Source organism: Nothobranchius furzeri, chromosome 9 (genome assembly GCF_043380555.1).
Source record: "Nothobranchius furzeri strain GRZ-AD chromosome 9, NfurGRZ-RIMD1, whole genome shotgun sequence".
Lineage (NCBI taxonomy): Eukaryota > Metazoa > Chordata > Actinopteri > Cyprinodontiformes > Nothobranchiidae > Nothobranchius > Nothobranchius furzeri.
The window spans coordinates 34,232,501-34,256,186 of record NC_091749.1 but is presented as its reverse complement, the minus strand read 5'-3'; the positions used below and the strand labels follow the sequence as shown (position 1 = coordinate 34,256,186).

General features: G+C 40.0%; 2 protein-coding genes across 6 annotated transcripts in view; both read right to left on the bottom strand.

Annotated features, from left to right (window-relative positions):
- The window catches only part of fzd3b (frizzled class receptor 3b), a 29,959-nt gene extending 23,788 nt beyond the window's left edge, over positions 1-6,171 (bottom strand). For all 3 annotated transcript variants that reach the window (XM_015952781.3, XM_015952782.3, XM_070554801.1), the window contains exon 1: positions 5,875-6,171. In XM_015952781.3, coding sequence (XP_015808267.3) covers positions 5,875-6,171 — 297 coding nt within the window. The remainder of the gene's footprint in view (positions 1-5,874) is intronic.
- Positions 6,172-6,484: 313 nt separating this feature from the next.
- On the bottom strand, positions 6,485-23,682 carry krtcap3 (keratinocyte associated protein 3). Of its 3 annotated transcripts, none has more exons than XM_054731870.2 (6): positions 23,546-23,682; positions 21,111-21,295; positions 20,437-20,496; positions 20,151-20,348; positions 17,645-17,779; positions 6,485-6,612 (listed from the first exon to the last, which is right to left on the bottom strand). In XM_054731870.2, exons 1-6 carry the CDS (start codon positions 23,556-23,558, stop codon positions 6,532-6,534), a joined length of 672 nt encoding a protein of 223 aa, XP_054587845.1. In that variant the 5' UTR covers positions 23,559-23,682; the 3' UTR covers positions 6,485-6,531. The 3 variants fall into 3 exon arrangements, with proteins under 3 accessions (XP_054587845.1, XP_015808272.1, XP_054587844.2); XM_015952786.3 differs by lacking the exon at positions 6,485-6,612 and adding an exon at positions 10,580-11,387; XM_054731869.2 differs by lacking the exon at positions 6,485-6,612 and adding an exon at positions 11,396-13,295.
- Positions 23,683-23,686: the final 4 nt, after the last annotated feature.

Below are 23,686 nucleotides of genomic sequence, written 5' to 3'. Positions count from 1 at the left end.
AAAAATGTAGAATTTAAACTAGAGTAGGGTGCACAAGCTTTGTTACGCATTTAAAAATAAAGTCAGATCTTATAAAAGGGGAACAGTATTTTTATAATAATCATCTCTGTAACTTGTTCTTCCTCAACAGCCGCACATATTGATTAAATGAAACCTGCGCCTGCAGAACCACTTATGTATAGCCTATTGTCTCAGTGTGGAGTTTAAAGTTTTATGGGCCCAGCTGACGCTAGGAATGCCTGGCTGTAGTTAACTTGCTTCACAGCTCCCCCCTGTTTCATTTCTCAGTGATACACAATCTCATCGAGTCGTGTCTAAATCTGTCCTTAACATGCACGGACCTTGAATAATGTCACGATCAACAGCTAATCCCCTGGGAACTTTTCATGCTTTGGCAGAGGAACAGTAAGGAATATTTTCTTCATAATTATATGGAGACAAATGTATGTAACAAAAATTTTAATTTTCATTAGCTATACAATTTTCTAAAATTCATCCCTGGCCTCTTTCACCTTCCCCTCTCATATTTCAGTCTTTCTCGCCCCTTCACTCCGATTTAATTGAGCATAGTGGCAGATGGGGTGGTCGACAGTGTGTGGGAATCAATGTCATCATTGTGTAGCTAAGAGAAAGAGAGATTAGCAGCTTGTTTGCACCGTGAGTGATGACAGCTGGGACCATAACCCTATCCCATCAGCAATAAATGCTAACACTCACAGGAAGAACAAGATTCAAATTATCATTTAGGCTTCGCAACTTTAGAAACCATGAAATACAGTTTCCAGAGCTTATTACAATAAATAACAAACCCTAAACCCTGACTCAAATGTTGGTCAATACTAAAGACTCGCTAAAGGAACTGCATTAATTTCTTTAGAAATTTTAAAAGCTTAAAATAACACCCTGACTAAGTCAACATCATAACATGACAGCTCACTAGAATGATCTCTAAGACACGCAAGCTTTACCACTGAGGCAGTGCAAACATTCAGCATATGATCTGACCCAGAACTTTGAGTAGAACAGCTGCTGACAGTGGCTCCAGTTTTAAAAAGCCCTTTTCCCCATTTCATACAGATATGGAAGAGTGGTTTCCAATTGGTTAAGGCAAAAAAATAAAATAAAATAAGTGGACTTTGTCCAAATCTACTCTGATATAATTTACTGTAAAAGTGTTGGACACTCGTTTAATCAATACATTTACAGTAGGGCTGGACAATAAATCGAAAATGTAGCATTATAGAAATTACTGACTAACCGATATCGTTTTTCCCACGTCAATAAATTTGATTAAAAAATTAAAAGATGTGTGTAGGTTTGCAACATTCATGTCCCTTTAAGAAGCTGTACCATACTCGTCAAGTGACAACTTGACTCAACGCAATGCAGCCCCACCTAGTGGACAACTTTTGTTTCTGTGTGTATGTGTGGTTATCGTCAATTTATCGTTAAAGGTGACATCCTCAATGTACCGTGATATTGATCTTAGGCCATGTCGTCCAGCCCCAATCTGCAGTAGGGTTGCAATGATTAAAATTTTTGGTGGGTTCTGGCAAATACAGCTGGATGACAAAAGTTCAAAACTTTTAATACACCTTTTGACCGATTTGTATTCCTCAGGATGCCATTTGGCATCATTTCAGCATCTGAGATTTTTCATCGTGCCATGGCAAACATGCTGGAGGGTGTTCGTTGTTATGTTGATGATGTTATCATCTGGGGATCTACCCTGCAGGAACATAACCGAAGACTGTCTAATGTGCTGCACCGGGTGAGGGTCAACAGTTATGCCAAGCTAGTTGGTTTTCTTGACATCCTTAATTGATGCGATTTTCTCAAAATTGAGACCTTAAAATCAGTTGTGTGAAATGATCAAGAAACGTCTCATGTATATAGGAGCTAATTCAAGTAATGATCTCAGAGATGATGTGTCACAACTTTTTTTCTGCAAGCTCTGAAGCTGGGTGAGAGACATCTTCCTGAATTTCTACTTTAGCAGCTTAAGTGCTTTCTAGATGAAAACAGAGACCTCCTGGTGGTTGCTGTTGCTGGTTCTGCTGCATGCGTCCATCCAGTTTCACATTCATTTTGGCCCACTAATGTCTTTTATTTTTGTATTTGTGGTGTTGGAGATGTCTTTACGAAAGGGGAACTACAGCGTTTCAAACCGTGGTTAATGGTCAAACCGGTTAATCCCCGGAATCCTTATTTGGAGTGGTCACTGGTAGGAATGAATGCCTTGCAAGTTGTACTTGGTGACCAAAAAAGCCCAGAAGCACCTGGATCAGCACAGACAAGTCTGCTGCAGCAGAAAGTGGCAGCAGACAGCAGGATTTTAAGACCCGTTTCCTGATATTTGGATGTCTTTCTCCAGATTGGATAACAGCAACGTGACTACCATTGACTTGCAACATTGATGTTTAATCTCCACAAATGACACAAGCCTGGAGGAGCTTCTGCCATGTGGTTGAGTTGCTAATGCTAATGGTTAGCTTCTACTAGATGGGTGAGTCCAAGCGACTACTTGGCATGGATTTGTCAGGCTTTTCAAATCAGAGCGTTTCATGGTCTATTTTCTATCAGAAGCTAATGCAGGAGATAGGTGTTGGAGACTCTTTTCATGTTTAGCCTGCATGAAAAACTCAGTGACCATTTATAATCAGAAATAATCATTAAAAAATGTTTTTTCTTCAGTGTTCCACACTTTTAAAACCTTAAACAGGCTAATACTTATAAAACTTCATTGATTAAAACTGTAACTCTAAAAAGTGACCAAATACTACAGTCACAATCACAAATGACACATCAGCTGTATTTTGGTGCTATACAAGCATGATGTTATTTTATTACATAATAATTTACACTGATAATTCCATTAGAGTTGACAGGATGCTCAACAACAATGAATGTGCTAACGTAGCTTTAGACACCAACTGCTTTTTTTCCTACTGAATGATTTGTTTCAATTTAAGACTCAACAATCTACCATGTGGGCATGCATGTATAAAAACATAGGAACACAGCCTTCGCATAAGATGGCACTATGCAGTCAGTGTTTTCTAGAGAGAGATTATTACATTTCCTCTGGGGTTCCCACCCAGACAATCATGCCTAGTCGGAGCAGAACAGAGCAGGAAAACGAACAGGGCTCATGTTGCTACTCTACCATCTTCAGAAAACTGTCCAATCCCTGACTGAAGGGACTGTGGGTGTCAGTTACGTGGCTCCCTCTTCATCTGGGTCAAATCAAGTTCAACAACAGATGCTTCCTACAGTCCCTGAGATGGTGTGTTTTTACATGACAGTGGTGAACTGCAATGAAAGGCTCTTCATGTGCTGAGTGACTGCCTTGGTTACAGTTTTATCTCCTATTTATTATTTAGTAAACAAATCCCCCCCCCCCCCAAATATAAAAAAAAAAAAACAAGGGTTTGCCATCTCTCAACGAGCAGCAATCCTGATAATCTAAATAAGCAGAACTAATTAATTATTTTTATCTGTGATGGCACAAGAAAACTGTAAAAGAGATTTCTGGCTTGATATTCTAAGAAACGTTAATCTGGTTTAGACATGGGAAAGTGCTTCCTAAGCACGAACTTAAAAACACCTACAGAATGAAACATACAATGCACCCAGCCAACGCTAACCTTGTACAAATGTATCCGTGTTTAAACAGGGGTAATTTAATATGCCAACTATAAACAGCTGGAAGCAGATTTACTTCAATGACTATTTGTTACTCATATGTAGTGTTTAAACAGGCCTGGTAGCATGTTACCTAAAACATGGGTAAAACGATGTCATTTCTAGATGTTTTTGGATGCACCGATATGCTGACAGATTCATGTAAGAAGGATGAAATAATAATTTAACACGATTTTCCATCTATGACAGACTAGACCTTGTATTTTATGTTTGTAATAAATAAACAAAAATCACACTAAACAAAACATACCGTTTAGTTTTTCTGGGTTTAAGTGCATCTAAACAAATAAAAAACACACAGGCATTGTAGAAAGGAGAACAGATCATGGTTTTGAGGAACAATAATGATTTCTGACTTGCTGATATTGATAGTATCAACAGTATTTTTCCAATTTCTGATTTACAAAAGAAATAAGGATTCTGGAAGAAAATCAGTTGTTGCTACCATGCATTGGCGCTTAGAGGTAGTTAGTTTATGGGCTGCTTAGCAATGGTGCATTCACTGCAACATTGCACAATTACTTAAAATAAATAATTAATCACCTTTTTTTCCAGTTGCTTTAATACCTTGCAAATACAGGTAAATACAGCATTGCTGCTGAAGACCACCTTGTTTTGTGCCCTTTAACATTCTCCAAGGAGTAACAAAAAGCAGGAAAGAGAGGTAACATGATAAAGATGGACAGTGTGCATCTACTTTAGCACTGAGTGCGTAACACAGCACTTCACATCTTTTGCTTAAACTGACGTGCGCACACACGGACATTCCTCTGAACCTTTCAGTCACATAAGCACCTCAGTGGATGAAATTTTTCTTCCTCTGCAGCTGATCAGATAGCACATTCTGTCAGCTACTGCTTATATTGAAAAAAAGGTCTGGAGTGGCTGAGTGCACGCACACACATTCATCTGCGTCCACATAGACAAGTGACATGTAGCATGAAGATGGATCTGTAATGTGAGTAAGAGGGATCACGCATATCCCTTTCCTGTTTTTCACAGCTTCTGTCAAATCCCCGACTCTAACGCCTGTGGCTTTGTCTATCCCACAGCTTAGAGTCCTGAAGCAACATCTGAAGAGGGCTCTTTCTCAGTAAAAAAATGTTTTCCCTGTTTGTTTCAGAGGAAATTACCATGATAAAGGACAACTTTTGGTAAGGGTCTTGCTGATTCAGAGATTGCATTGTGTTAACTTATGGAAAAATGAACACGTCAGACAAATCTAAATACTCCAGCAATTACATAAAGAAATCTGCTAAATTTTTAAACTGTGGATCAATGGCTGAGCATAGATAAACTGATGCATGTTTATTCTAAGATGGTGTAAGTTACAGGCTATTTTGAGAGCAGTGCATTTTGTCAACTTCAGCACAAAAAAAATAATAAAATTAAAAAAAAAATTAAAAAATATATAAGTGATTATTTCCATTTCAGATCCAGTTAGATCTGATCCACATTTGGTCACATTTATGTTGTATGAGAAATCCTTTTGTCCTCAGCCAGCACATGACACGGCATGATGAAAGTCTGCAGGCTGCTGTGGTGTCGTTGTTGTTTACCATTTCTGCACCACATCATCTGTGTGTGTTTTTGAAATATTGAAAAAAACAACGTAAAATTCATTTCAGTGCTGTTTATTCTACAGGTGTAAATAAAATCTAAACTAAAAACACAGCCAGTGTTCAGATTCGGCCACAATTCAGCATGATGGTCTTAATAACAAATTAGCAATTTTGAAACTCAAAAATCAGATTTTTTCTTCTTCAGTTAAAATACACCAACAGCAAAAAAATAGCAATTGTGTATTTTCCCACCTAAAATATAAAGCTGCCAAAATGGAACTGTTTGTACCTAGCATATCATATTTTTAAAGTGAATCTTATTTTTAAAAAGTATTTAGTCAAAAATCATAATTATTTACCAATATTGTTCTCTGAGACAATCTAAAATTGACCAAGACAACTAGGTTTTGGCAGGTTAGAGCTGTGCCAAACTCAGAAATTGGCATTAGCAATCAAGTAGAATCAGTGCAACCTCTTATTTATAATTAAAAAAAATGAACTTTACATTCCATATAGTATGATAAATATGCACAAATTCAAACTCTCACACACACAAAAAAACATATAAGTAATGCCCCCGAAATACTATAAAAAAAAAAAACCTTACCTCCATGGCCAGTGCAGCTGTTTGTTGGTCATAATGGTTCAGAAGATTGGGCATAAAGGTGGTGTTGTAAGGCAGATCCTGGCACATTCTCAGTCTGATGGGCTCACAGCTGAACTCACTCTCCACAGACTCCGCATGAATGGAGAGGGCAGGGGTAACGAGACAGAAGAAAAGGTGGATAATGATGAATAAATAGCAGCCTGGAATTTTTAGTCTGCCTTCCTTTGTTTGCGTTTTTGGAATGGCGTTTCCGACACATCCTCCTCCGACAGGTGTTTGTATTTTAATGTACAACATATTTTCTGTGTTTTATGACATAATCGTCACATTCACAGCCACTTAATAGTCATTAGTAGATAGAAATAAGTCCATTCTTAGGTAAGCCACTCAAAATACAAAAAAAAAAAAAAAAAAATGCAAAGCAGGCATGTGCAGTAAAAATAATACAATGGAAGTCTCAAATTTATATGCAGCCTGGGAACAGATCTCTCTTAATGTCTCTTAATGGTTTCTCTCAGGCTGTTCTTCCTCTGGTAAAATTCAGCTTCCACTTGTTCCATCTCCAAACTGAGTCAGAAACCCCTCTATCAGCCATTTGTCAGATGTCCTCTAAGGGTTCCTATCCGTCTCCTCCTTTCACCGCTTGTTTATCTCGTCTCATTGTATTTCCAGAGATGTCTGAGAGAACTGCTGAGTCCACGGTGTGTCATAATCCCCAGAATGGGTTTGCTGAATTCTCTGCAAAACAAAACAATTTCAATTTTCACATGCAATTTTCACACTGGATTAGGGGCATCAAACAGGTTGAGCCAGTTTCAAACACAAAGAGAAGCTTACGTCTTAAAAAATAAGACTGGATTTAGTAGAAGTTTACTGTATCTGTTACGGTCTATGATCAGCCACACCCTTCAGAAAGAGGATTAACCATCTTGTGATCTCACACACACACACACACACACACACACACACACACACACACACACACACACACACACACACACACACACACACACACACAAACTTTATTAAGCACATTTAAAAACGGCATGGCAGCCGACCAAAGTGCACACACACACACACACCTAATTAATGCAAAGCAGATTTTCCTGACACAGTTCGTCCTTTAAAATACTGTCATAGCTTGTCACAGTGTCAGATTATCTTTTTGAATGAGCGCCGAGTCAGCGGGGTCATCTTACAGACTTACGGAGACGAGATCAAAGCAAACCGCGACAGTTTAGAAGTGTGTGCGGTACACCTGCGGATAATCAGACACTCCCCCCGCCCTGGTGTCGTGTTTGTGTGCGAGGCTCACCGGGAAACCGTAACGCTCCTGTGATGTTTCACACGCAGCGACTTTAAACTCAACTACTGTAAACTATATTCAAGTATCAAATATGTACACGAGGAACATTAAAGGAGCACCCGTTATTAAAACTGCACGTGCGTCAAAAGCGTCAAGCTCACGCTCAGCCTTGAGCGACGCTGACAGCTAGCTAACAACGTTATTGATTGCTAATTTAAGTGAACACCTGCGTAACGTACACTTTAAAGCGCAGCCATGATTAATGTTGGCCCGGTTTGGTCACCGGGAAAAGAAGCAAAGTAGTTTTCTATAAGCACGGACTTGTAAGAGAAGAAAAACGTAGCCTATTTGTCATGGAGGTATTTTCGCTGCTGTTGTTGAAGCGACTACCACACACGCGGTGACAAGCAAGAATCACCGACCATCAATCCGTTTGTCACCGCAGTGTCTTCCAAGACGGCGCGCGCTTCCTTTGAAAAAAACCGCTCAGGTTTTCCCGCAGCGCTGCATCAGAGGACCTTCACACAGCTGTGGTCTAACGTTACTGTAGAGAGTACTCTACCTGGTCTCGGGGAACACCGAGCTGTTCGGGCGGTCGGCTCCGTTCACTGCAGCACAGCGTCGGTCCTCAGCTCTCTGCTGCTGGCTGCAGCCGTCATCGGGACCGCGCGAACTCGCCGTGCGCGCGCATTCAGAGATGATGCATCTGGGCGTGTTACGTGTCAGTCTGATATTTACTTGACCGCGGTTGATATTTACTGTAAACAAGCTTACAAATGGACCGAATTATGATGACTGATAAAGAGATACAGGAGACTTTTGGCACACACTGAGGAAAAATGATTTGACAGGTCAGCAAACATAAAAATATTTAAAAAAAAAACTGCTAGAGGTACAGGAATCTGTCTTTAAATGGAAAGGTACTACAAGTATAAGTTCCTGAGTGTATAAATAAATATTAGAACTTTGAATAATTTAAATCAACAAGTAAAATAAAGGGCTGTACAATGGAGAATGCTGTGGACCAAAGGTCTTTTACAAGAATGACGGTCAGAATATTCGTGCTTCGGTTGTAGAGTAACATGGAAAATTGTGTAAATCTTTTCCTGGTTTGTCTCTGCTTATGGAGAGCAGTGACACTTTGTCTCAAACATCTTTGGGTTTTGTCAAATTATTTTAATTAATTGACTGAGCCTGCTGAATGCTTTTCTAGCCACCATAACTAAAATATCTCTGGTTTCATGCATTAAAGAATCTGAGTTTACTAAAATCTAAAGTAAATAAAAAAGTTTGCTCATCAGTGGTGGTACTGCTCAGGCCCGAGTCATCCGTCTAAGGGGAACAGGGGCTGTTGTAGAGGGGTTTCCAGGGTGACCCAGTGCCATCCTGATAGCAAACCTCGACCCCCTTTCCCATTGCCCCCTTGCTGAGGGCAGATCTGAAGCATTAATACATTTGGGTCTTTGTGATAATTTAGCTTAATGCAAGATGGGATTCAGTGTTAATGAGTTTGTCAGCAGTTGAAGAGGTGAGAAAATACTTTCATGTTGTCACTGACATACATGTATCAAAATATATTCCTTGCAAAAATAATTGCATTTTGAAATCTGTGCAGACTTATTTAATCCAAAACTAAATAGATTTTATTATATAGAGCTCCGGACGTCACGTGACTCTCAGAGAGTAGATGCCATGTTGGCAGGTAATAAATGTAAACAAATTGAACGAGATCGGCTTGGATTTTTACTTCGTCGGAGTTTACTTCACACTTTAAAACCAAAGAAATTGTTTTATATAGTCAGAAATTAAATAGACTAAACATCGCCGACCTTTACCGTGCCCATGGGATATCTTTTAAAAATGCCACAACCTGTCGGAGCGGACTTCTTACCGGACCTGGCCGGGGAACCCCTTGGGATTCCCCCGGAGGAGCTGGCCCAAGTGGCTGGGGAGAGGGAAGTCTGGGCCTCTCGACACTACTGCCCCCGCAACCCGAATCCGGATAAGCGGATGAAAATGGATGGATGGACAAATAACAGATTTACATGTAAGTAGTTTAACTAGAGTGCTGTGCTGTTTGAATGTATAAACTGAATGCCAAGAGAAATCACTAGTTTGTTTTCCGTGAATAAAATAAATATGTCAGGCAGGAGCGTCTCAGGATCTGTCTGAGATCTGTCTCGGTGAGACAGATAATAGCAATCCAAAGTGCTTTTTATGTGTGATCTGACAACTGATCAACCATTGCTTAAAAATTAAATACAGCTTAGCCGGTTAATTGCTGTGATCATAAAACACGTAAACGGCAGCACGCAGAACTCACGAGGCACCGTTTTACGTGACATTTACTTGTTGCTGAGTAATAAGACAGAAAAAGCCACGCTAAAATAAGTTTAGGAAGCCCACTAAGAATCGTAATAAAAGCATTTAAAATAAATACCATATACAGTTGAGGAAACGTTGGTTTAAGTCCCTTATATGAAGTGGTCGCTGCATATGTGAAAACCTTTACTCTCGGGATCCCACAGTTTCATTTTAGCCCGGTCACTAGCGCGTTTTATTACAATGATCCAACGTTTGTGGCGCTCCAGATCTTGGGGAATCCTGTAGATGGCTCATCCCTTATGTCGTCCATGTCTGTTCTGCATCTTGGGGCACAACAGGAATCTACCATATTTCCCGTTTGAGTTTTCTGGCAATAACAAATAGTCCAGCTGCGGGCTTCTGCCTGCCAATATGGCGCCGTTTTGATTTGAACTGTTGCATGCCGGGAGAAGTGACGTCAACTCCTGGAGCTCTATTGTTGTAATTGCACACAAAAATTGGAAACACTTAAAGGCATATTAATGTTTTCTTACAAATGTGCCTCTCTAACAGAGCAGCAGGCCCCTTTAGTGTTAGTCTAAAACCTCCGCTGATACAAAAGTGTTAAATAAATCATGAAAAAATAAGAATGCATGTCAACAGAAGGACATACTATTTTAGTACAAGCATAAATTTTACAATTTTTTCAACAAGTTATATTAATATAAAATTATATTAAAAAAAATTATGTCAGGACAGCACAGAATGACATCAGTGCCATTTACAGATATGCTGTGACTGAACCAGTCAACACTGTTATCAATATTTACCCCCACAGCCTCAGGATTACTACTGTATGCTATGATTTCCTTCCACATGATTGAACATGGCACTAGATTAACTGTTTCATGGCTGATCTGATCCTTTCTCTGGAGTTGGGAGTTGTTCAGTGACAGCTGAGGCTACTGGCCCACATACTGGTTTTAACCTTTTAATTTGACCCCACTTAACATACAAAAACAGACAATCAGTGCACAGTTTTGTTGATGCGTCAGTCACAGCAAGGGAAAACAAAAAAACAGCATACACATCTAGTGAAATGCACTCCGATTTAATCCTCACCAGCATTCTCTCGTTGAAGCACATTTTCTCAAATTCAACACATTATTGCACAAGGTTGACAAAAAATGCTGATAACAAATAAAAAAGTTGACACAAGACGTTCTTATACAACACAGCTGTGTTAAAAGATGATGGTTTGTTTACTCTACAGAAAGCTGCACAAAAAAATGACAGAGGTTTTCCCTTGATAATTACAACAATCTGTCCTCTGTGTCTTCAGGAGCTGCTGTCCACCCTTTCTGATTTAGTTTCCAGCTCATTTCTAAAGTATACCTAATCAAATACACTCTGCATTATTTTATACTTAATGCCACTAAACAGAGAAAAGGATAATTAAACTAAAGGAAATCAAAAATGAATTCAGAAAAACTTATGAAACGGTCGGTTGAATGCAGCACACACAGGGTGATTTATAATGTTTGTAAGCAGTAAAATAATAAAACATTTGACCATAATAAAGATCTGGACAGGTTAAAACAACTAAAGTAAAAATATTATTTCTTCATTAAAATGGGTTCCTTCATGCTGAAACATCATTAACACTGATGGGTATTTCTAACCCCAAACAGTGATCAAGTCTAACTGATAAGGCTGAGAGGATACCAACCATCTCTGTGGCATCTACACATGAATATTCATATGATATTCAGTACAGAAACATAAAGATGCACACAGTTTGAAATGAAAAGACACTGAAAACAGAGGTTGGTTAAACTTCAGGATTTGAGCGTTTTCCCATCAGGCGGCGGGAGTGCGGAGAGCACTCAGCCTCTTCCTCCAGCTAGGAGAGAGAAAAAAGTTAAGTGTGAAGGCTGATGACAGCAGCGCTACGTGTTGGGTTGTATAATTACCACACAGAGAGCAACAGTGTTGGTATGAGATGGATCCGAATCAGACAGGGGCAACAAAAACAATAAAGCTTTTTAAAAACAAACTGATCAAAAATGAAAAAAGATATCTATTTTTTCTTACTTTAAAAGAAAGTATGTATTGCCATTACATCAAGCAACATGACCAAGGTGGTGCATAGAGAAGCCAAGCTACTAACTTTAGTAGCAATGTGAGAAGCTTTATTTAAAATTCACTGTAACGAGTTAATTTCAGACTAATTAAACAACCTTTGTCCTGTTCAGACAACCTATTGTTATATTCTTTTCCAAACAAAGCATGGTAAAGATTTGTTTTTACCCTTAAAGCGGACAAGTTTCAGCTAACACTAGCTGGTGGCGCTGTGAGGAAGGCTACAGTGTTGGCCAAAATTTCCCAGGCTAAACAGTAAAAACAAATCTTTACTATACTGTGTTTAAAAAAAACACGCAAAGGAATTTGATGGATTACACAGAATGAACACGCAAAAGATGATTTTAAAGCTGTTATAGCGAATTTGCAAACAAGATGGGTTTGAACGCAAACACAGTCACCAAACACTCACCCCTCCTCTTCGGTTTATTTCTTGGATCTGCGTATACTGGAACTGGAAACCCACATTGCCAGAGGAAACGAGTTAGCGCTAAACACCCATCACCGTTTTCTAGGTTCAAATGTCTTTTGTAGTCTGTGACTTTAAATGGTGTTTATCTTTTTGGGACTTTGGTAGTTTGTCCTAAAGTTGAAGTGGTAGCAGCCAGCTGTTTCTCCTCTGATGTTATTGAGCCATGAACCTCTCACACAAGTGGTGTTCTGTTGCTAAATACGTGAGTGCGTAATGAATGGAAGACCCAGAGAAGTGTGCCATTTCCGCGAGACCAAAATGTGTTATTGGTGGAGGTTTTTAGATAATCAGTGTTTTTATTACGTTTTCAAAAAGCATATAATTCACACAAAAAAGCTCGAACTCAAGTCCTACAACACAATGCAAAATAAAACTATACCCAGACAAAAAAAAATAAAATAAAATAAAATAAAAAAAAAAAGGGGGGGGGGGGGTAGGAAGTTGCCAGTTATGGAGTAGACGGAAACTTATCTTCAAAATAAGAAATGAAAGGCTGCCAGACCTTAAAGAATTTTTTGGTGTTGCCCTGAATCGTAAATCTGAGATGTTCTAATTTGAGGTGTGCCATCACTTCTTCCAACCAGCGTTTGTGGGATGGCGGTGTTGCCTTTATCCAGTTAAATAGAATCAGTCTCCTGGCCAACAATGAGGTAAATGCTAGTGCCTTCCTCTGAGAGGCTGTTAGCCGAGTTTCCGTCTGTGCCACACCAAAGATGGCTGTCAGAGGCATTGGTTCGATGTCTTCGTTAAAAATGAGTGAGAACGTTCTAAAGATGTTAGCCCAAAAGTCTTTCAGCCTGGGACAAGACCAAAACATGTGGCATAAGTTGGCTGGCACCTGTTTACATCTGGGGCAGGTCGGATCGGACCCCGGTACATTCTTGCCAGTTTCTCCTTTGACAAGTGGAGTCTATGTAACACCTTAAACTGTATCAATCCATGTCTTATACATACAGAAGCAGAGTGTACTAGATCTACTGCCCCTCCCCAGTCAACCTCTGAAATGTCCAGCCCCAATTCTTCCTCCCATTTCCTTCTTACGTTGTCCAGGGAGGGGGAAGCCACATTCTGAATACTTGCATATAACGTGGAGATTGTCCCCTTAGCGGTCGGATCTGTGCCCATCAGCTCATGTATCCATCCGCTTTGTGGAAGCTCGAGGGTGGGGCTGAATGACTTTTTCACAAAGTCCCGAACCTGGAGATATCTGAAATAGTTAGTCTTGGAGGAGATTCCATAGTCCTTTTCCAGTTGAGCAGCAGACATAAAAGTACCATTTTTAAAAAGATGTTTGACGCATTCCACCCCAGCTCTGTGCCATTCCCTAAAGGCTGTTCCTCCAAGGGCTGGGGAAAACAAGTGATTTCTATAGATGGGAGAAGCTAGGAGGGCATTCCTGTTTCCAAAATGTAATCTGAGTTGAGTCCAAATTTTCAAAGAGTTAGATATCACCAGGTTATTTGTGTAAAGATGTTTGCTCAAGGGTAGAGGAGCGCAGACCAGGGAGCGCAGGGACACTGGACTAGAGACATACCTTTCCATATGAACCCATATTGGGGTTTCATCCTCATCTAACCCTTTGACCCAAAATAACAACTTATGTATATTAGCAGCAAAATAATAGTGCATATAATTCGGCAGAGCCAGGCCTCCTTCTTCTTTCTGTCTCTCCAGAAACTCTCTTCTTATCCTGGGTACTCTTTTTTTCCAGATAAAGGTAGATGTACATTTGTTCAATTCCTTAAAAAATGATTTAGGAATGAAAATTGGTATCGTCTGAAATAAATAAAGGAACCGTGGCATTATATTCATTTTAACAGAATTTATCTTCCCTGCTAATGATAAGGGGAGCGATGCCCACCTTTCCATATCTAATTTTGCTTTGTCCAGTGTAACCTTAAAGTTATTGTCCAGCAAATCTTTATATTTACTAGTTACATTAACACCTAAATACGTGAATTTGTCCTTATGTATTGCCAAGGGATAGGCCCGGAAAGAAAGTTTCCTCGCCTGTTTATTAATGGGGAAAAGAACACCTTTGTTTAAATTAATTTTATAGCCCGACACCCCCCCAAAATCCTTGATAATACCAAGTGCCACCGGGATACTAATGTCAGGGTTTGACAGGAAGAGGAGGAGATCGTCCGCATATAAGGATAGCCTATGATTTTGCGTCCCCCTTTGTATCCCCACCAATTCAGCAGCCTGTCTCAGCTTTATCGCAAGAGGTTCAATTGCCACATCAAAGAGCAGGGGTGACAAAGGGCACCTCTGTCTTGTACCCCGGAGTAGAGAGAAGGGTTCAGATATTATATTATTTGTTCTCACCCTAGCCTGGGGGCTCAAATAAATTATTTTAATCCACGAACAAAATGTTGGACCAAAGCCAAATCTTTCAAGAGCCATAAATAGATAATAATATTCTATTCTGTCAAAGGCTTTGTGGGCATCAAGGGATATCACAATCTCTGGTACATTGTTATCTTCAGCAGTATATATTACATTGAACAGACGGCGGAGATTGCTGGAGAGTTGTCTACCTGTAACAAACCCTGTCTGATCAGGATGTATTATCTTATTTATAATAAGCTCAATTCTAGCTGCCAGTACTTTAGTCAGTATTTTATAATCACATCCAAGTAAACTTACTGGGTGATACGACTCACATTTAAGTGGGTCCTTATTCTTCTTAAGGAGTACAGAGATCAAAGCTTGCAACATTGTTTTGGGCAAATCTTTTTTATCAAGAGCTTCCATAAACACTCTGCAAAGCAAGGGTATCAGTTTGGGAGCAAATGTTTTGTAAAACTCACTTGGGTAGCCATCAGGGCCCGGCGCTTTTCCTGTATTCATACTCCGAATTGCTTTGTCTATCTCCGTGGTCGATATGGGTTCCTCCAACCTATCTCTGTCAGCTGCCTCTAGTGGTGATATTTCAAGGTTTTCAAAAAAATCCTTCACTCGGTCCCTATATTTATTTCTGAGGTGTACAAGTCCTCATAAAAAGATTTAAATTCATTATTAATACCCATCTGATCTATAATTTTATTACCCATATTATCTCCTATCTCTACTATCCTACCAGCAGTTGCTGATCGTTTCAGTTGGTAGCTCAGGAGTTTACAGCACGCTCGTCATGCTCATAGAGAACTTGTCTTAACCTAAGATATGAGTCCTCCTCATGCTGACTTGTCAGGATATCATATTCAGTCTGGAGCAGAATCCTTTTGCTATGCAGCTCCTCTAATGGAGTCATAGAATTTGCCCGGTCAACTTCTTTTATTGCTTTCATTAATTCTGTGGTACGTTTCATTTTTCTTTTCCTTTCACCAGCACTGTATGAAATGATTTGTCCACGTATATATGCTTTCAATGATTCCCATAAAGTGCCACTGCTTATATCAGAAGTATCGTTAAGATCCAGGAAAAAAACTATTTGCGAATTAATGAATTCTTTAAAATCCTCATCAGCCAATAATCTACTATTAAGGCGCCACATCCTCTGAGGTGGTGTATACTCAGGGAATTTAAGTTTCAGTGTGACCGGGCTATGGTCAGATAATACTATACCAGGGTATTCTACATTCATTACCATAGGGGTCAATTTATTGTCTAACAAAAAATAATCCATCCTAGTATAAGTTTGGTGTGGCGGGGAATAAAAGGAGTACTGTCTTGCAGTCGGATTTGCATATCTCCATGGATCGAATATACCATACAGTATGTCTTACAAAAGGAATTAACACATTGAGCAGATTTACTTAACACATTAATTGTTGGGCTAGAGCGGTCCATAGTTAAATCTAGGACACAGTTCAGGTCTCCCCCCAAAATCAGATTATGTGTGTCCAAATTAGGTAGTAGTGAAAACAAATCCTTAAAAAATTGAGCATTATCCCAGTTGGGTGCGTATAGGGAGGTTTGTAGATAAATGTGAGAAAGCTACTTTATCCTTTTTTTTAACCACTACAATATATTTATAGCTATACTATGTTAGGAGGTAGGGCTGGGCGATATGGCAAAAATAGAATATCACGATTTTTCCATTATTTTATCACGATTTCGATTTTATCACGATTTTTTATCCATGAATAGCATAACTTCAATTGCGTATTAAAGAAGAGAAACATTGAATAAATAAACATTTATTCATATTAGGGATAATCAGCACAGTGCTAACACACTTATATTTTAAACTCACACCAGAGATGATAAAAGCCCTGAGAGAAACAATTACCAAAATCTGTTTTTCTCGTTTTTCTAGTAACTTAACATAAATTAAAATCGTAAACATATTTAAAGTGCAAACATGTCAATTGCAAACGTATTGTGCAAACATTAACTTGTTCAAAATACTATGTAGCTCCCAGTTGCTCATGTAGTGGATAGTTAAGCTCAAATACGGCTCTGATGTGCGGGTGGACCAGAGATCTCTTGTGGTAGCAAAAAACTGCGCATTCTGAATATTTTCTGCAACAAGTCTCTAAATAAAGTAAAATTTTCCAGTGCAGATTGGAGACAACCCATAGAAGCACTGATTTGATCTCATTTCAGAGAAAAATAGAACAGGTTAGATGCACCTAATAAATAAAATTACTAACAAACTCAGGAATCTTTCTTTGCTTCACTGTTCTGGTGCTGAAAATATCACTAATGCGGATCAAAGGAGATACACAGATGAATGCACGTCTTATTATTTGGAAACTACATTTACTGAAGCTGGCAGAGGCAGAGATTGTTTCTATTGATACACGGATTTACAGAATCATTTTAAATGTTAATAGGGGAAGACTGCAGGAGGGAGCGGTAAATTACAGGGGTCCCCAACAAAAACAAGAAACTACGAGTCTGATGAAACCCGCTGGTTTTCCATCAGGCAGTCACGGCGCAGCTCCAGCGACCCAGTGACCGAGCTCAGTCCGGTACCGACACCGGCTCGGCAGAGGGTGAACGAGCCAAGGTGACGTCGTGCTCTGCTTAAGAAGCGGTGTTATTTTCCTGCTTCAGAAGAAGCGTCCAACGTGTTTTTAAGCTTTCTCCGAGACATGTCACGTTGCTAAGTTGTTAGCGCCGCGCGCTAAGGAAACCCTGCGTTCCTCTTCGGAACGTGTCGCTCAGCCGCGGCGAAGCCATGTTTGTTCACACACAAATGAAAACAAGCGGGGCACTAATATATTACTCACTCTGATTGGTTAAGGGTCAAACAAAGGCTTGTCATTCGCCTGAGGTAAGTTCCCTTTTCATTCAGAGGCAGAAATTCAACAGCAGAGCTGTGAATCGTGATAAAACGGTCTCTCAAAAATGACAGACCGTCAGATGTGTAGATCGTAAAACGGTCTAAAATCGTCATATCGCCCAGCCCTATTAGGAGGTTGCTAAGAGGCATGAAAAAATATGCTAATTTGCTTTCCAAATTTGCTATAACAGCTTTAATGGGACTATTTTCTGAAACAATTTTCTTTATACTTTAAGCTAAAAAAATGAAACACTGAACCTTGACACCTCTTCTACAACAAGTTGATAGATAGTATCTAAATGCAACACACCTGCTCTTTGATGTAGCTGTTCCCACAGGGCGCCAGGCCTCTCAGAGTTAGACCAACGATGAAGCACCACACGGACAGTCCAGTCTCAGCTGCTGACAAAGCAGCACAGGGGATCCAAAGAGCCAGAGTGGTGTCCTGACAGGAACAGGTGATAAAAAAGCAAATTAAGGCTAGAGTTTTACTGTTATACAAAAAAAATCAGAATGTAATAACTTTTTTCAATCAAAGGTAGAGTGGATGATATTTTTCTAGAGCATTTGTTGACACATTGCTTGAAATGAATGCTCTTCAGATGGCAACCAATAAATTAAACGTGTCCAAAAAAATCATTTTAATCACCCCTGAAATGTGTAACCCTGGGAGAACCTTGTCAATCGTCGTCATTGTTAATGACTGATCATAACTCATCCATCAACCTACTCTCTGTCCCTCCTCCCATTCTGCACACACCCCTGTAATGTGCAAAAATTGCGCATTCTTGGCTTGAAGCAGCCGAACAGGAAGTGAAGTTAGAGCTGGGATGCCTCGTGTAATGCGTTCCGTTGTTTGCAAAAATCATTTAAGGAGTTGTTTTATGTGTTCTGTTCTTGTTGGGAAATGTTTAATGACGCACCTGTTGTCTGTGAACGCAGCCAGTCCTCTATTGGCTGGTAGAGAGTTCTGCTAGTTTGTTGCCCCGGCAACACACTTGTGTCAGGAGCCAGTAAAGGGCAAGTCTGAGAAGGTTCAGGGCGGGTTCTGGAAGTACTGGCCTGGTGTTTGTAAGGTTTTTCCAGATTGTTGGTGGCACTGAGTTACTGTTATTTTGAAGTAAATAAACCAGGACAGTTAAAAACTGCCTCGTTTTTACCATTAACGCACAACATGCTATATTATCTAGCATACTAAATCGTTACTGTTAATGGTTACATTAGGAATTCTGGGAAAAAAAAAAGTGGTAACAATGGGTCACAAATAGGGATGAGCCGGATACTCGTTTCAGACGAGTATTCGGTACGGATAAAACATTTTTGACGAATACGAGCATAAAACTAGTAAACCTCGTAAATATCTGTAATCGTGCTGAAGGAAAATCCTGATTGGGTAACTGACTGTCTTCACGCTCTGTGATTGGCCAGTCACATAGAGCGCCCGCCCCTCCCTACATACAAAACTCTGCAGCCGGCCGGGAGCGCAGTCCGTCCGGCTCATCCACGCACACACACAGACAGTAACGGATCTCGCTGTGATTGCTTCACTGTTGCTCACGTTTCTTCAGTTTTCCCTAGGCTTTCTTCAGCTCGCCTCTTTTTCGGTTGAATATTTAAAGTTACTTTTTTCGTAATTTACATGGTGCATTTGACAAGACAGCTGACGTGCTGCATCAGTACCTCCGCTCCAGTCGGGTTTTTTAATTTTTTTTAACTCCATCTCTCTCCCTCTCACCCTCTCTATCTCTCTCAGACACACACACCTTAATCAACATTGTTTTGTTTAACTTTGTGTGGAGCAAAATGCCAAGAACGTTAAGAAAAAAATCAGTTAAATGAAATTAAAATAAAAAAATACATAAAGTTGTGTCTGGTTCTAGCATTTCATATTTCTTAGTTCCTACTGCATGAGTTCAGATGTATTAATCCATGCACCTAAGTGTTCTGATTTTATTGAAAAACTTGTTCTGTAATAGTTTCTTTACTATTGTGATCAAAAATATTTAATCTCAATTCTGAGGCTGCTCTGTAAATAGTTTTCAAATAAACAATACACATATCAACTTCTGATCATTCCATATCAATTTCAGACTTAAAATAATATATTGATGTAAACCACACCCACTATCGGTTAAACCATGCCCACTTCCGGGTTATGCCACGCCCATTCCGAGTACAGATACAGATAATTTAGTTGGTTGAACAGATACAGATACAGATAGTGGTGTACTCGCTCATCCCTAGTCACAAACATGAAAATGAACCCTCTGAAAGGAGCATTGCTCGTTCCCGTATTCTGGAGGCGTGGCTTAGGGAAGCCTGTAGAAAGAAGTTAGAATATTGATCCCACAGTGAGGAAATTCACTTGTTACAGCGGCACCAACACTTATCGGAATAATTTGAAGAAAAATAATAACAAAGGTACATGCATATACACATAGGCAGTAGTCTAGTATTGTAACCTTCGACCGCTAAAAACCACAAATAAAAAAAGAAAAAACTTGGGTCCCAACACTATGCAACATACTGCAAGAGACACAGACGTACTGCACAAATCTGGTATTGAACGAGTATTGAACATATAATTAACATTGCATTTGTGTTACTGTGTAACAGGATAATGCCAGTCCAGCTTAAACTGAGAAGTTATAAACTGTGACAGCAGACCTTTTGATTGTGTATTTTCCTAAAGTAGCTAGCTTGAAATGCAAGAAAGATATCTCCCATTCCACCACTAAAATACAGCAACCTCAAGAAAAAATTAAGGAAAAAGTAATTAAAACTTAAGCGGGCTCAAGGTAAAATTTTAGACTTACGTAGATTCGTGTCGTGTCAAATGGACAATGAGCACTGACAGGAGAGCGGGCGCTGATGGGTACCGCCGTTTCATTGCATCCAAACATCAAACCTTTCCCATTGTTGGCAACAGTTATACCAACAGCCAAGAGAAGGCCCGTGCAGCATGCCGCTGAGAGCAAGGCATTCAGGAAAGATGCAATCAACAGCCCCACTTGCTGAGAACACACAGACATCATGAACAGTGTGACCCAAACACACACAACCTGAGGTGCATAAGCTTCTAAAGTCAAATTAAACTCTCACCAGTTTGAACTCATGAAGGTTTCTTGACACCACGATAGCAATGATCCCAGAGGCAATGCTCTGTAAGATTGGGAAGATAAGAGGAGAATTTGATCTTCAACAAAGTAGACTTTATTAGGTTATGAGCAACAAGAAATAATCCTGGCCTCAGGTTGACGGAGCACATTTTTAATATAGATGCTTGACTAAGCAAGCTTAAAGGATTCTGTAAAAGAATAAACAAAAAGCAGATGCAGTCATGAACATTTTACAACTTCTATGTGTTTTGTCTGATTTGTTTGAACAACTCTCATCATCTCTTTGAAGGTCATCGCAAACAAAGTAAAATGTAGCAGTTTTACTGCCGACAAGTGTCATTCTGCCTGATAAATGAACGTAATGAGGCCTTGCCCTGAAGGGACTGGTGACTGGTTGGAAGAACCAGCTCCTCCATGACAGACAAGTTCAGTCTTGACTGCAGAGGAACATTTTCTACAGAGTTACTGAGCTAAGAGAGCATCAACTGATGCAAAGATCACTCAAGAAGGTGTTAAAGGTGCTCATAACAAACCTAGGTAGGCAGAATGTCTTCTGAACAACAAATCATTAATTAAGCTATAAAACATCAAGTTCTGTAATGACTAAGTCAGGCTTTTCATCTCAGCTGTTTAAAAAAAAAAGGAATCTTGACTCACCAGCAGGCCAGAAGTTACAGAAATGATGTTGGCTACAGTGTACTCAGTGCTAATTTGCTGGTTGGGTTTGGAAATGTGGCGCAGAACGTTTCCATGAACAATAGCTCCAAGGATGAAGTTGATATGTCCGACCAGGATGAGCGTTAGCCCCTTCTTCATCAGCCTTCCCGGCCCTTTGTCCTTATCTGGACAACAGAAGTGCACAAGATATGTTTAAAATGTCATAACCCAAGACATTACAAGTGTGTAAACAGAAACAAAACAAGAATATAAACTTCATCAACAAACACGTGTCAATACTTTGACACCATGAATGCCCACATTTATTTATTTTGCGTTCATCTCCAGCAGTCTGGACCATTGCAATGGTCTTTTGTCTGGTCTTCCCAAAAAAGCTGTGAATCAGCTGCAGCTTATTCAGAATGCTGCTGCTAGTCTTAATGTTGTGGATAGGTGTTGCCTTGGGTCACGTGGTGTCGGTAATAGTAATAGTGATTGCTATCACCTGTTCAGGCGAGGGAATGGGAGAGTGAGTGGGTGATGGGGGAATTCGACTTTTTTGCTGACTGCTCAAGCTTAGAATATTTCTTTTATTTATCACTGTTTTCAACTGATTTTAAGGCTTTGATAACAAATAAAGGAGTTTTTTAACCTGGAACTTTGACTTACGAGTGGAACAGCGGGCGCGTCAACATTACTCCCCTATTCAGCTGCTCGGCGACTCAAAGGCTTGACAGTCGCCAATACTTAACAAGATCAAAGAGAACCAAACACATCACTCCTGTTCTTAAATCTCTACACTGGTTACCAGTAACCTACAGAATCACCTTCAAAGTACTTCTACTAGTTTATAAATCACTCAATGGAATGGGGTCAAATTACATGATCCTTAGGAAGCAGTCGGCTGGTATATCCCCGGTCAGAACCGAACTGGGTGAAGCTGGTTTTAGTTACTATGCTGCACACAGATGGAATCAGCTTCCTTATGTACTCAACTACAAATTCTAATAACCTTTAAATCAAAATTGAAAACAATATTTTCATCAGCTTTTAACTTATTGCTGCTTCTTATGTTGCACTGTTACTGTAACCACTCATTGCCAGGCTAACCACTCATGGTTGCACTCACGCATTGGGGGGTTAAACCACCAAATGGTTCCCGTATCTGCATGTGGCAAGGTGGATAAACGAGGGCCCGGGCGGGATTTGATCCCCAGACTCCCGGGTGAGAGTCATACGCTCTAACCAGTCAGCCAAAGGGACATCCCCTTGGCCAAGTAGCCAGGGGGGGGCGCACGATGAATCGGGACATTGTGACAGCACACTCACACTGTCACATCTTCCCCCCTCTTTCCACAAGCACATCCTCGTGCTCCCGCGCAGGGTGCCACAAACTTCCCATCCATGGACCTACTTGACAGTACTACATGGATCCTGCCAACAACGCCAAATGTGGCAAGGTGGATAAACGAGGGCCCGGGCGGGATTCGATCCCCAGACTCCTGGGTGAGAGTCATACGCTCTAACCAGTCAGCCAAAGGGACATCCCCCTTGGCCAAGTAGCCAGGGCGCATGATCAATCGGGACACTGTGACAGGACACTCACACTGTCACATGCAGCTCACTGCTCCCCAGGGAATGGGTCAAATGCAGAGAACAAATTTCACACACGTGTGAAATTAACTTTTATTTTCAGCTTTCAGCTGTACAAGAATTGGAAATCAGTACCGACCCTCCTAATCAGAAGCACCTCCTCATAAGCAGTTAGAGATTATTAATGACTGATTTGTAAATCTACACTTTTTAGAAAACATAAGTTTTTGGTTTAAATAGAGCACAAGATGATAAGACTATGGACTTTTATTGTAGTAGTTTTTATTATTGTTTGCATTTTTATAGGATTTCATATTGTAGACTTGATTTATGGATTTGACTGCAAAGTAGCCTACAATAACTAGGCTCTGTTATTAAATGTGTTGTAAAAAAACAAAATAAAACAAGAGTGACGTAATAAAAAAAGAAACAATTTCAAAGTGAAAAGTAAAAGATCTACTGATTTATTTGGTGTAGACTACTAGTTAAAACGGCAATCTCTGACTTTGCTAATATAGATCAAATGTTTATTTTTTGAACGTTAATTGTTGTGAAGTCACGTTTTGATGCAGCCAAGGCAAAACGATTACGCATGACTGATTGTTGTGATTAAACAAAGAATATTTTGGATGAAATTGTTCTACATGTTACTGCGAGTTTGGAGTTGACTGAATAATTTTGAGCGAGAGGACATTAATTAACCAGCAGAGTATTGAAAGATAAAATCATTTGCCTGCGCGTGCAGGCCTGTGGTCAGCTACACCCCTGGAGGAGGAAACATGGTGACGGACTCGACTGTTATTTTTCCTCCAACATCTAAACCCCAGAGAAGGAACACTCACCAAAGCTGCACATTTCCCTCTCGGCCCGAAGTTTTCCCTGTGAATGAAATATCCGCACGTTCCTAAAGTTTAATCGTTCAACAAAAGAAGCTCCAAGCTCTCACGGTGCAACGTCTCCCGTCCACTTCCTGATGACGTCAG